General features: G+C 39.8%; 1 protein-coding gene across 3 annotated transcripts in view; it reads right to left on the bottom strand.

Moving 5' to 3' along the window:
- The window catches only part of AMBRA1 (autophagy and beclin 1 regulator 1), a 147748-nt gene that overhangs the window by 67545 nt on the left and 66758 nt on the right, over positions 1 to 13445 (bottom strand). For all 3 annotated transcript variants that reach the window (XM_035115335.3, XM_035115345.3, XM_088653921.1), the window contains exons 11-12: positions 10191 to 10271; positions 10006 to 10106 (exon numbers count right to left, since the gene is read on the bottom strand). In XM_035115335.3, coding sequence (XP_034971226.2) covers positions 10006 to 10106; positions 10191 to 10271 — 182 coding nt within the window. The remainder of the gene's footprint in view (positions 1 to 10005; positions 10107 to 10190; positions 10272 to 13445) is intronic.

Below are 13445 nucleotides of genomic sequence, written 5' to 3' on the forward strand. Positions count from 1 at the left end.
CTACTATTCTATGATTCTTTGAAACAAAACAAAAACAACTTGGTGAAGTCTCTCACTCAGCAGATCCATGAACGAGAAACATTAGGCCTAAACTAGATGAGATTTTGGCAGTTCTGAGTGTTCAAATAAGGAATTACCCCATTGTGACCCTCATATTTCTGATGAGACATTTAAATGTTAAAATGTTCTGTTTTAGAAACTTCAAATTGCAAATAATTAACTGTGTGAAAGAAGAAAAGCCTGGTTTTGTACTTCAAAGGACAGGATCACACTTCAAAATGACCTTAACAGATTAGACAACTGGGCCAAAGCAAACAAGATGAATTTTAACAAGGAGAAATGTAAAGTACTACACTTGGGCAAAAAAAATGAAAGGCACAAATACAGGATGGGAGACACCTGGCTTGAGAGCAGTACATGTGAAAAGCATCTAGGAGTCTTGGTAGAGAAACTTGACATGAGTCAATAGTGTGATGCAGCAGCTAAAAAAGCCAATGCAATTCTGGGTTGCAACAATAGGAGTATAGCATCTAGATCAAGGGAAGTAATAGTACCACTGTATTCCGCTCTGGTCAGACCTCAACTGGAGGACTGTGTCCAGTTCTGGGCAGCACAGTTCAAGAAGGATACTGACAAGCTGGAACGTTTCCAGAAGAGGGCAACCAAAATGGTCAAAGGCCTGGAAACGATGCCTTATGAGGAACGGCTTAGGGAGCTGGGTATGTTTAGCCTGGAGAAGAGAATGTTAAGGGGTGATATGATAGCCATGTTCAAATATATAAAAGGATGTCATATAGAGGAGGGAGAAAGGTTGTTTTCTGCTGCTCCAGAGAAGCGAACACGGAGCGGAAGAACTTCCTGACAGTAAGAGTTGTTCGGCAGTGGAAATTGCTACCAAGGATTGTGGTGGAGTCTCCTTCTTTGGAGGTCTTTAAGCAGAGGCTTGACAGGCATATGTCAAGAATGCTTTGATGGTGTTTCCTGCTTGGCAGCGGGTTGGACTGGATGGCCCTTGTGGTCTCTTCCAACTCTATGATTCTATGATTCAAAGAGGAGTTTGACAAGAGACTCATTAAGAAGTGAGAATCAAACCTGAAAGAGTCAGAAACTGGAAGAACAAATAGCAACCGCCAGGGGAAGCCCACAGAGGGACCTGGAGCTGAGGAAGTTTGGTAATTAACTAGGACCAGGTAAAGGTAAAGGTACCCCTGACCATTAGGTCCAGTCGCGGACGACTCTGGGGTTGCGGCACTCACCTCGCTTTATTGGCCAAGGGACCCGGCGTACAGCTTCCGAGTCATGTGGGCAGCATGACTAAGCTGCTTCTGGCAAACCAGAGCAGCGCACGGAAATGCCGTTTACCTTCCCCCTATTCATCTACTTGCACTTTGATGTGCTTTCGAACTGCTAGGTGGGTAGGAGCTGGGACAGAACAACAGGAGCTCACCCCTTCATGGGGATTCGAACCGCCAACCAATAAAGGCAGAAGCTTAAGACAATTTGCAAAGAAGGAAAGAAGACTGCAGCAGCCCTCCTTTGGGAATTGCTAAGGCCACTGCACATCAGCAGGTAGCAAAAACAGCAAATATCCAACCAGAGACAAGACTTCTGGTAAAGATCATGTAAAAAGTCTGTGAGGAAGAGAAGACTTTGATGCATCCTTACCAGTCTGTAATTTAACTAAGGGTAGAACTGAAAGGGTAATGGGCTAATGGTGGTGGTAGTGGTTGTTATTGCTACACAAACACCTATTTCAAGCAACAGCAATATCATTAATGCGAAAGGAACGTCTTTAAATCAACAGTACTATATGCAGGTATCAACTATTGCTATGTAATCAACCTGTGAATAAACATTATTTATATTATTTTTAACCTTTAACAAATATCACCAATGTCTCACAACAAATGTAATGGATCTGTAAAAAACACAACCTGAAAAAGAGATGCACATACTTTTGTAAACTAATAAAAATCTTTAATAAAAACAATTTCAAAAAAATTACAATATATTTGTTTTCTATTACAAGCCCTGGTCTGTCTTTCCCATGCTGATAGACATGTGCTATATGGGTTTGTTTGTTTTTTTAAGAAGGTTGTATATTGGAATTTTTTATTTAAATCCTAATGACTGTAGCAGGAACATAAAAGGGACAATAGATGCAAGTACATTAAATATATGGTTATGTGACAGGGATCCAGCATGTTATACTAAAATGGTGGAATAGTAAACCCTAGCTTGCCCACAGTACACCACATATTTGGTAACAGATGGTGGAATAAAAAACACGTACATCATGACCACTATCCAGAATATTTCAGTTTTAAAGACAAAAGGAGCTTTCTGAGTACAAAACCAACCAAGAACAATTACAGTATTGAGCTGTACACAGAGGGTTCTTCTGCAGTCCTTGCCTGTGTGCCCCTTTTGCTTTTAAAATCAAGCCCCTATTCCCCTCTTTATGCATGGAACCACCCATCATGTATAAGCACAGAACTTCCATTAGTGCATCTAGTTGAATGCTTAGTCTCATTGAAACAGGGGCAGCATAGGTGCAATGCTGGCTCTCCAGCCTGCTTAGGAAATTTGTAATGATTAACAATTCCTAAATTCAAGGGACCTAAATTTTTCACCATGCTATGATATTAAGGAAAACCTAATGAAGATGCAAAATAGGTGGTATCTAACACCAGGAAAATTGGCCAAGATTTATCCAGGTTTAACTAATAATTGTTGGAGATGCAAGCAGGAAGTAGGAACCCATATACATATGTGGTGGCATTGCAAACAAATTAAAAAGTTCTGGGAAACAATTTATAATGAAATAAAGAAGATGATGAGATACCCAATTAAGAAATGTCCCAAATTATTTCTTTTAGGAATGATGCCGGAAGAAGTTAAACCTAGAGACAGATGCTGTCTAAGTTACGCGGCAGCTGCCGCAAGGACACTAATAGCAAAAAATTGGAAGGCTGCTCACGTCCCAACAAAAGAGGAATGGCAAGAGAAATTATTCAATTATTACAATCTGGCTAAAAAGTATGAGGAAATTAAAGGTATCAAGAAGGAAGAAAGTGAAAATAATTGGAGAGTGTTTATAGACTATATAAGAACTAAAGTAGCGAATACTAGCCTTATCTCCGCCAAATAAGGTTCAGTCATATATACGACTATATATTAGATGCTGTATGGAAAGAGAGGATGGAATAAATGATAGTTAATAATTGGATGTATGTTATGATTACATGGGCTTAATACAAGTTAAAGTAAGATATGCAGAGTATTATTATTATCATAGAATAATAAAAGGAAAAGTTCAGATTAGGTTGTGAAGTCAAGGGGAATGGGAAGCAGAGAGGGAGGGGGGAGGGAAGTAATACTTCGTGCAATGAATTAAGATAATTGTAATGTCTTTTTTATGGTGATGATTTATTTTAATTGTGATGAATGTTTTGTTATGTAATAAAGTTTATTTTAATAAAAAAAAACAATTCCTAAATTCATAATGATTAGCAATGATTAAGAAATTATTTTGCATTGTTGGCTACTGTGATTGTGATGACACATTCTAGAGATTGCTCATCATAGTTAGCAAAACAGAAATGCAAGAGCCAGAGTTATGTTTACACCAGCCTAAAGATTGAAAAACAAAAGGTTCTCCATAATTAGGCCTTGCTCGTTAGTTTCTTTCAAAAGACATCAAACAGAATTATTAAATAATACTTGGTTGGCATAAGCCCCAAGTCACAATAGCAAGCAATGTAAAGATCAGGAGGAAGGATGCTAATTAGAACAGGGCCTGTGAGCTATATTCCCTTGCAAACAGGCTCCTGACTCTCACCTCAGCCGCTTTCCTCAGTACCAATTGTAGAATATGAAAGCACAGAGAAATACCCACCTGCTTTATCTAGTCCACAGGAATGACAACACTATCAACTTTTTAAAGATAAAACAGCTAACAAAACCAAGCAACTGCCTATCTTTTCCTCAGAGCAAAGTTGGAATTGAGCTTTGAGTGAAAACATTAAAAAAAAAACTTCCATAAGACACTTAGTAAGACAGGGACTAGTGAGTTGGTGGTCAGGGCTGCCTTCAACATATCATTAGGTCCCCTATTAAGAAAGCAACATGAGAAGAACTTGGAGGAACTGCTGGCTCAAATAGCAGAAGTAGCAACACACAGTAAAAGATCAACCGGTTTACTTACTCTTCAGGTATTTATTTCCAGTGAAGCAGTCTTGCCATTCAGCTAGCTTCTGCCAGTAACTATACTTTTGTTCTGGACTTCAAACTAAACCAATGTCATCTGAAAAAAGCTTCAACAAGCAGCTATATTCATTCAAATAAAACTATTCACTGTAGAAAGCTGCCTGCAGCACCTCAAAAGCCTTTTGACCAACTTGACCTTGCTTAGATCTTTCAAAAAAGGATTTCTTAACTCCTAGTAAAAGAATTCTTGAATAAGTAAACATGAAGGCCAAAGGTCTATATTCATAGACTGAAAAAGCAGTGAAATGACATCCTCTGATCTGTCATTAGCAATGTAATCATGATGCCAGTACCCACTTCCCCATATGATAGTGATAATTACCAAACAGAAAGCTAATAATTTCCTAACATTCTCCTCTCTACAGTGACAGAGACATGCTGTCACAGAATATCTCCTCCCATGCAAAAGGAGGCATAAGCATGCTAAAAACATTTGCATATCCCTAGACTCTTTTGGTGTATCCTTCTGAACACAAACCAGCACTGCTCAAAAGACTATCCTCCATACTGTTGCATTAATCTCCAGCATGCAAAGATCAAAATGAAGAACAGGGAAACAGGAACATCAGCACATTTAAGACACAAGCAGGGTTCAGACATCACTTTAAATACTGTAATGGGCATCTTTAGTTTTACCACTTACCGTTCTCCAGATCCCGTTTTTGTCCAACATACATTGATGTAAGTAAAAGTTGGCTATGCTCTACTATAAACCATGGAAACTGGCCAGTTTATTATGGATTTAACTCAACACTTAAAGTTTATGCATTCACCCAATGAGTCTCTGTGCATTAATTAATATGCAGATGATTTGTCGATTCACTTTTGACATCCTGTGTAATTCTGCCCCCAGCACAGCAGATGGTTGAAGTTAAGTATGCCAATTGGCCTAGCTGTGTCGTGGACTACAACCACCTTATTTAATAGAATATGTTTCAAGGATCACTAAGTGTCAGCTTGTGTTACTGCTTAGAAGAGGTCATCTGAGACAGCAGAAATATCAAATATTTCATTCAAATTATTTCATTTGTAGAAAACCTGTCTTACAATAGGCTTGGTAGTATTTGACTCACTTCTACACAGGTATCAACACAGAACATGTTTAGAATTTTAAAAGTGATGGTTGACCCTGTTTTATAATACACTTATTGACATAACATTACGGTGAAAGTCCCAACAAATCAAGATGACATCAGAGAAACAAAAGAGAGGAAAGGTAGGAACTTGCAATATTTTTTGAACTCAGTGCTTTATATAAGGGTATATGTGGCCTTGTACATTTGTCATTCATTAATTAAACACCATCTTAGCAAAACTAGGTGAAATGCTCAACAAAATGCCACATACTGGTTTTGCTGTCCAACAAATAGTACCAGAGAAACTGGCTCTGGGTAACAGAGCCTAGGAGATTATAACACAAAATCCGTCTTACCAGAGACCCTTAACTGAAAGGAGAAAATTTAGAATTAAAAGGGTTGAATGCAGAAGAAGTGCTATTCCAGTACATTGAGAAAGTCTGAGTATCTAGTTGGAATATGGTTTCCAAGGCAACTAAACTAGCTTGTTAACATGCTCACTTTCATCATTAAAGAAAAAAGTTAAAGGTAATTGGGTTAATTATTGAAGCAACAGCCAAAATACAGCCAGCATACCACCACTAATTGTCCATTTACGTAAGGCATTTAAAAAGCAGTTCAAATTCCTACTGGGCTGAAATGTATCACAATTCATTCACTTGAATGAGTAGCTTACATAAAAAGTGAGTGGATAATCAATTAAAGAGCCATGTACAGATGCAGAATTCCCTAACAGGAAATCATTTCTTACAGACCACAGTTGCTGTATTCAGATGATCTCCAAATCCTGGTTTGAATATTGCAAGTGAGCCTTTTCATCATATGTGACATGAGCACAATAAATAAAAAATATCAAAACCATTACTGAAGGGATAAACCAGTAACTAAAATAAAAAGTACACCACTGCATCAAAGAAAATTGCAGTTAAATAATCCCCAAAGCCAAAAACCAAACTATTAAGCCAAAAAAAGCATACAGATATTGTGAGAATATAACTGAATATAAATCAGCTACCAAAAGCCCAGAGCATCAGGACAAAGTTTGTCTGGCTTCCAAAGCATAACAGAGAAGGTGGAAGGCAGATGTCACCTTCCATATATGAGATACAATAAAAGAAAAGGCCCTCCTTCTGGTGTTGTTTAGTCGTGTCCGACTCTTCGTGATCCCATGGACCAGAGCATGCCAGGCACTCCTGTCTTCCACTGCCTCCTGCAGTTTGGTCAGACTCTCATGTTGGTGGCTTCAAGAACACTGTCCAACCATCTTGTCCTCTGTCGTCCCCTTCTCCTTGTGCCCTCAATCTTTCCCAACATCAGGGTCTTTTCCAGGGAGTCTTTTCTTCTCATGAGGTGGCCAAAGTATTGGAGCCTCAGCTTTAGGATCTGTCCTTCCAGTGAGCACTCAGGGCTGATTTCCTTCAGAATGGATAGGTTTGATCTTCTTGCAGTCCACGGGACTCTCAAGAGTCTCCTCCAGCACCATAATTCAAAAACATCAATTCTTCGGTGATCAGCCTTCCTTATAGTTCAGCTCCTTCTGGTAGCCATCACCTAACCTAAATACCCCTGGAAAGGGCACCCAGAGAAAGACCTCTAATAGCACTCTTAGTTGCCAGGTAGGCAGACACAGTGCCATTCAGGGGGTGGGGGCCTAAGAGGGCTTTTTGGCCTGGCCAAAAAAATTAGACACATTAATTTTTTGGCATTTGATAAGTTTCACAACTTGTTTTTCTGCATGCTGGACCAAATTGTGACACACACTCTGCCAGTTTAGAGATGCAAACTAAAAGAAGAGGTGCAATTTGGTAAAATACTCTTCTTGTTGCTGTTAAATGATGATATATATTTTGTCATATGCTTAGCATCAACTGAGATATTACACAAAAGCTCTCCTGCTCTAGTCTGTGAGAAGAGGCTGTGGCTTGCAAGGAGGAACTGCTGGTGCTAATGGTTAAATGGTGTAGGGTGCATCATGATTTGATTGGATTAGATAGAATATTGCCTGCATAGTCCCTGTCTCTTCCTTTTGAAGAGTGTGGTGGGTACAAGCCATAGCATGGCAAACAACAGGCATCTCTGATCTGGGCAAATTGACACTTTTGCTAGTGGGCTGGGCCTGGGAGATTTGGTTGCAACAGCCTCTCTCATATCCCTGGCGACAAAGATACTGATTCAGTAGTCAACTTACTCTCAGGTGCTTCCCCAAGAGGAGGCTCTTTACTGACAGGACTGACATGAGTGGTGGCCCTTTAGGGGGTGCCTGACAAGAGGTCTCTGATATCACAGGGGTGAGACTCCTTTATGAAAATCTGCTTCAACCTTATTACAGTGGTACCTCGGTCTACGAACAGCTCTGTTAACGAACTATTTGGTGAATGAACTCCGCAAAAACGGAAGTAAGTGTTCCAGTTAGCGAACTTTGCCCCAGAAGACAAACGGAAGACAAATAGTGGAAGAGCACCAGCGGCGGGAGGCCTCATTAGGGAAAGCGCACCTCGGTTTAAGAATGGCTTTGGTTTAAGGACAGACTTCCAGAACAGATTAAGTTCGTAAACGGAGGTACCACTGTATTATTTATTGAATTTATATACCGTCCTATATAGTTCCACCCAATAATACTTGTGCTATCTGAATCCAGCTTCAATCTATGATCCCTCAGTCATGCCATTGCTGACTACAGGATATTAAAGTGAGTATGAACGGTGCTGCTGTAGCTGGATAATTCAAATGTGAGTTTAGTTCAGTGTCAATCTCTACTGCCACATAAGGAAACAACAATAAAGCACCTAGAAAATCAGAGTGTTTTTCATTATTATTATTTAAGTAATGGCATTTACACGCCTAACACTGTTGGTAGGTAAGGCAATTCAAACGTTATCTCGTTCTGATGGGGAGGTTCCCAAAATGCCTTCCTGGGGTTATCCAATGACTAGGTTCAACGATATCAACAAGTATAAGCACACTCCATCAAAGGAACATGAAAGGACACTGCTACTAGCAGCTAGAACAATCTGCCTTTCACCCTCAAAACCAGATAACATTTCTTGTTATCACCACAAGCAGCTGAAAGATTCTTAACAGAGCAGAAGCAGATGTCTCCAGCTAAGCAGAGCGGGGGGGGGGGGATTCGGCACCGTTGCCTGGCAGCAAATCATCATCATCTCCTGGTGAGCTATTTCCATATTCCTACAACAAAATCCCACACAGAAAACCAGAATAGGGAAAGGATGCATCTCGTTGAAAAGCAACAAGCACTAGCAAAGAGGTGCTTAGCAACCTTAAAGTGTTGCAAGAAAAATGTAAGAAATGGGGATATTGTATCATACCTGGTAAAGTCTCCTTTCTACAGATGAGCAAAGCAACAAAAGAAAGTTAAAAGTGCCCTTATCTGGTAGAGGGAGGCTCCTACCCTCAGTCTGGAATAGCAAAAGACTTGAAACAAGAACTTAAATGACCAAAGAACAATGCCAGTCAAACAAAGAGCCTCTCAAGAAATTTTGAACCATATGGAATCTGAAAGGTGGGGTTGGTGGAATGGCCCTCCCCATATTCCCAGAAGTTTAATTTACCAGAGAAGACAAAGCAAAATTTCCTCTAATCATGTCTACTCCTATTCAATGGGTCTTACTCCCACATAAGTGAGGTTAGGAACACATTATTAGTAAGTGGACAACAGTATTATTATCATTATAAATATGTGCCCAGATCTTATTTGGCATACCTATTCACAGACATCACGCTCTTTGGTTATAGTCTCCTTATACTAACAGCATACACAAAAAGTAGAACAGCTCTATACCTTTTCATCAGAATGCAACAGAATAAATACATTACAATAGTGGTAGCCTTCCGTATGTTGTTAGCCTACAATTCCCATCAGACCTAGCCATCAAGGATGATGGGAGTTGTAGTCAAACAACATCTGAAGGACAATATGTTGGTCATCTCTATGTTAGAAGATTTCCAAGAGATCAATAAGGCAAGAAAGTCCCTGAAAAAGAATATGCTTATTTAGCTTATTACAGCACCCTTTAAAATCCAAGAGCACATTGCTATAAACTTAATCTAGACAAACAGTAGATCATTCTTGAATTAGGTACTAACAAATACCAAATCCAAGGTCCATGAACCACCACTACAGAAATTCTATTATCAAAAAAAATCTCATTTTATCTACCTTCTACCTACTCACACACAAAGTACTTTCTAGTTGGCTGTGCAATATTCGTATATGCACCTATTAGGATCCTAATTGAATCTGAACTGCTCTTGAGAAGTTTTACAGCCCAGAACATGAACAAGGCACCCTATAATTGAATTAGAGGGACCTGCAGCAAACTGATCATTAGCTTGTCAGAATGTTAATTTTTAAGAGAAAAAGAAACAGAAACACTTATGCGTTTGAAAAGAAGTTTTCAAAAACTGTTCTGCCTATCCTTGTTCTTGAATTCAATTCTAGGATTTCCCTGCATGCAGCTTTCTTTCCGAAAGTTACTGCTATCAGTAACTACAAAAAATGTGCACAAATGGATAATACGGTCATTCTGGAGTCTATCTTTGCATTTAAAGATTATAGCCAGATCAGTTTTGATTTTCATACCCATCCTGGCTCACGTATATAAGTATCATATTCAAAAAAAGAGGAGCAAGAGATCCTTACCCGCCAAAACCCTGTTAACAGAGGAATGAGTGGCCAAACCAGGCTGTCCCCGCTCATGGAAAATCCCAGCATAAGGCAAGTACTCTGGCAGCAAGAAACGCCTAGAAGGGGAGACAGAATCCATGAAAAATACTGCCAAACCACTGAGACCAGGGTTAAAGCAATGCCACATGTGCAGGTCTTACCTGGGGACAAAGCGCCCAAGGGATGGGGCAGACATGCGGGCATTCCGAGGAGCTCGATGTCTTGATCTGTCTCCGTTGTCCCTTAAGGAGGAATAAAGAATATGTTAATTACAGGTTCCACATTGTCAGGTTAAGACATGAGAACTCTTCTAAGCCAACCACCATGATCAATACAGAACCAATGTGAAGCAATCTTCTTACAACCTTTTAAAATCTACTCCCATTTTTACTGCACTACAGTAAAAGTCACCAATTTAATACACTGATCTCACTCATGCCTCACATGTGAGCAGGAGGTAGGACAAACTGTGGAATAATCCACTACTCCCTCCATAATAATCTGGACCAATATTCCTATTTTGGCAATTTTCCTAAATAAAATATTAAAACTGAGGAGAGACAGAAGAGACACTTGTACATCCTGAACATACAGTATCAGAGTTTAGCTGCCTCCACATATTGCTTTGAATGACGGGTTCTATAAAATTCTATAAATTTTTACTCCAACACCACCAACTCCACAGGCTTGCAGAGAAAAAAACAAGTTACTGTTCATGCTTCCCATTCCAAGAGATCTCCATCTCATTAAGCAGCAGATCAATTGTGCACCACCATTTAAGAGCACCTGCAAGGAAGACATGCATGCCATATGCCATACAGTTTAACACTAAACCTACACAAGTCTCTTCCTAACATTCCCTGGTATGTTTCAGGAGCCCACTACTAAAATTTTAAAGGCTCCTATTCTATTTAATTCAAAGATTAACATTTAATTTTGATTCTCCCATGCCTAAGAGGCACCCCAGTGAAAGATGGTGGCATCAGTACTCCTCTGAAGAGTGTTTCTGAGAGGCACCTAAAGCACCACCAGGTGGGTATTGTCTAGGATGGTCCTTGCTCAAAGAGGCAGAAAATGTCATCCTTTCTTGATGTGAACTCCTCTTTCTGAAAGAGGCAGTTCCCCTTCTGCCCCCCCCCAACCTATGTTGAGTCTTAAGTCATTCATTCATACAAGGTTCGTACACAGGATTCAACAAGTCAGTTCTTACTTAGTGTTCATATAATAATAATAATAATGCTATTGCCGTTGTGTGAAAGGATAGCTGTACATTTCTCAGCCAGCACCAGGCACAAGCTAGTGGTGCCTTAATGCACCTTCTCAAAGTGACACTCAAGTTAGCTGCTCACCACTGCCTTTCCCATAGCTCCGCAGGAGCATCTGGGTGATCACTGCTGGAAGGTGGAATGCTAGTCTGATCCAGCAAAGCAGTTTCAATATCCTTATGTCTGTCTGAGTGGTTCTATGGTATGAAAACATTCAGCATTTAACAACAACGATAAAAGGAAATGGAGAAGCTTGTGTTGCTATGTTGCCAGCTCAAGGTTAGTTCAGCACCTTCAGAAAATAAAACTCAAGAACCTTCCATCTGCTCAAGACTGGCAGATGGCATTTATATAGCATATCAACACTGCCAAGAGAGGGCAAGGAAAGCAGATGTTATGATTGCAGTGCAAAGAAAAAACAATGCATCTCAGGTTTTTAAAGTGCTATAGTAAATTTAATAGCTTAATTTTTACTCTGACAGAGTTCAATGGGCCTGTTACCCTAAAGGGAATGTATATGGGATCGCAGCATATACAAACATTGAATAAATTATGTGTGTAAGCTTGCAAAGGCAATTTAGCAGCAAAATGGCAATTAACAGGATATAGTATACTGCAATATTTTGAAGGTTTTCCCAAGAACCGATAAAGATGCTACAGGATAGGAGTCTTAGGGGTTTTCCTGCTCAATGTCAGCTGTAACCCAGGGCATAGAAACTGATAATTCATCTGAATCAAGTAATACCTGAGGGCAGGAATCTACTGTAAAGATAGCCATTGGGTTTCCCCAAGTAATAGGGTAAAATGCAAATCCCTGGAAAAAAATATCCCAATAGACATAACATAGAAGAACAAGAAAACCAGCAACCCACTGGAGTTTTGACATCTGAAAAAAAAGGCCATTCAAGGTCAGGGTACCTAAAGCAGGAAAGAGAAATAAGAAGGAGAAATCAACAGTCTTACAGAATGTAGGCAGAGAAGGATCCCTTAGACTGAGCAGAGGTTCGCAAAACTTTCTATCCCCAGGGCTCACTTGAGAACACTGAAAATTACTGATGCCCACCAGTAACAACAACATGGCCGTCCATAGAGTGAACCAGCCACAAAATTATGGCTGATTGAGGTCGAACTTGCATATTTGGAAATTGCTGCCTCCTTGGGGCAGGGACTTGTATAGTTCAGCTTTCCTTATGCCAAGTCAAAATACTGGAAGGAATTCAACATCACTCTATGACAATCGTTATGTTGGGGTAAGCATTTCAGCTTTCCAGAAAAAAAATGATCCTTGCTCTCCCCGGCCCCAAGGTGTTCCAGGGGTTCTTCCAACCCCATGAGAGCCAATTTCATGGGGCACAGTGGAGGAGATTGGGGAAAGCCCCATTGTGCAAGCAGAAATCCTGGAGCAGGACTTTTGCTTATTGGACTCATTAGTTGAATTGTGCTCACAGGTTGTGAAGATACTGTGCCTCATTCTCTTTATCTTAGGCAGAAGTTGCTGATCCAGAGGATGATCAAAACAATGAAAGCTTTTTATTTTATATTTTCCTCCTGCTGCAACATGCCTCAAAGTATTTTTACTCCGCTCCTGCTATTTCTTCTCCACTTCCCCTTTCATACTTAATTTGTACCACAGTCTGCCAGGAGCTTCTGAGTTTTCATCAATATTCCCCACTTTCCCTCCTTTCTTCTTCTTCTCCTTCTCCTTCTCCTTCTTCTTCTTCTTCTTCTTTTGTTATTGTTGATGTTGTTAAAACCAGTGCTCTGCAGCTCAGAAAACTGAAGCCATTCAAAAATTGCCTGCTTTTTATAGAGGGCCCTAAAAATAGCTAAAAGAATGAGATATTCATGGAAGTTCTTAACCAGTTTTTCCAGCAAGTTTATTTTTTTTAAAAAAAATTTTTATCTCTTTAGAATTAAATCACACTTCCACGTTCAGCCCTTTTCAAGAAAACAGCTGGATGTGTGGCAGTTTGTTACAATGTTCTGCCCTAGGCCCAGTATTACTGTCACCAAGAGAGATACAAATAAAAGTGTTGACAAGACTTTTATAGGTATTTAACTTTCATTAAATATCTATAAATGAAGCTGTCAAGAATCACTGTTGGCAGGACTGGCAGCAACAGCAGCAGACATATTCTATGCTTATAATAT

Source organism: Zootoca vivipara, chromosome 1, assembly GCF_965207765.1.
Source record: "Zootoca vivipara chromosome 1, rZooViv2.hap1.1, whole genome shotgun sequence".
Lineage (NCBI taxonomy): Eukaryota > Metazoa > Chordata > Lepidosauria > Squamata > Lacertidae > Zootoca > Zootoca vivipara.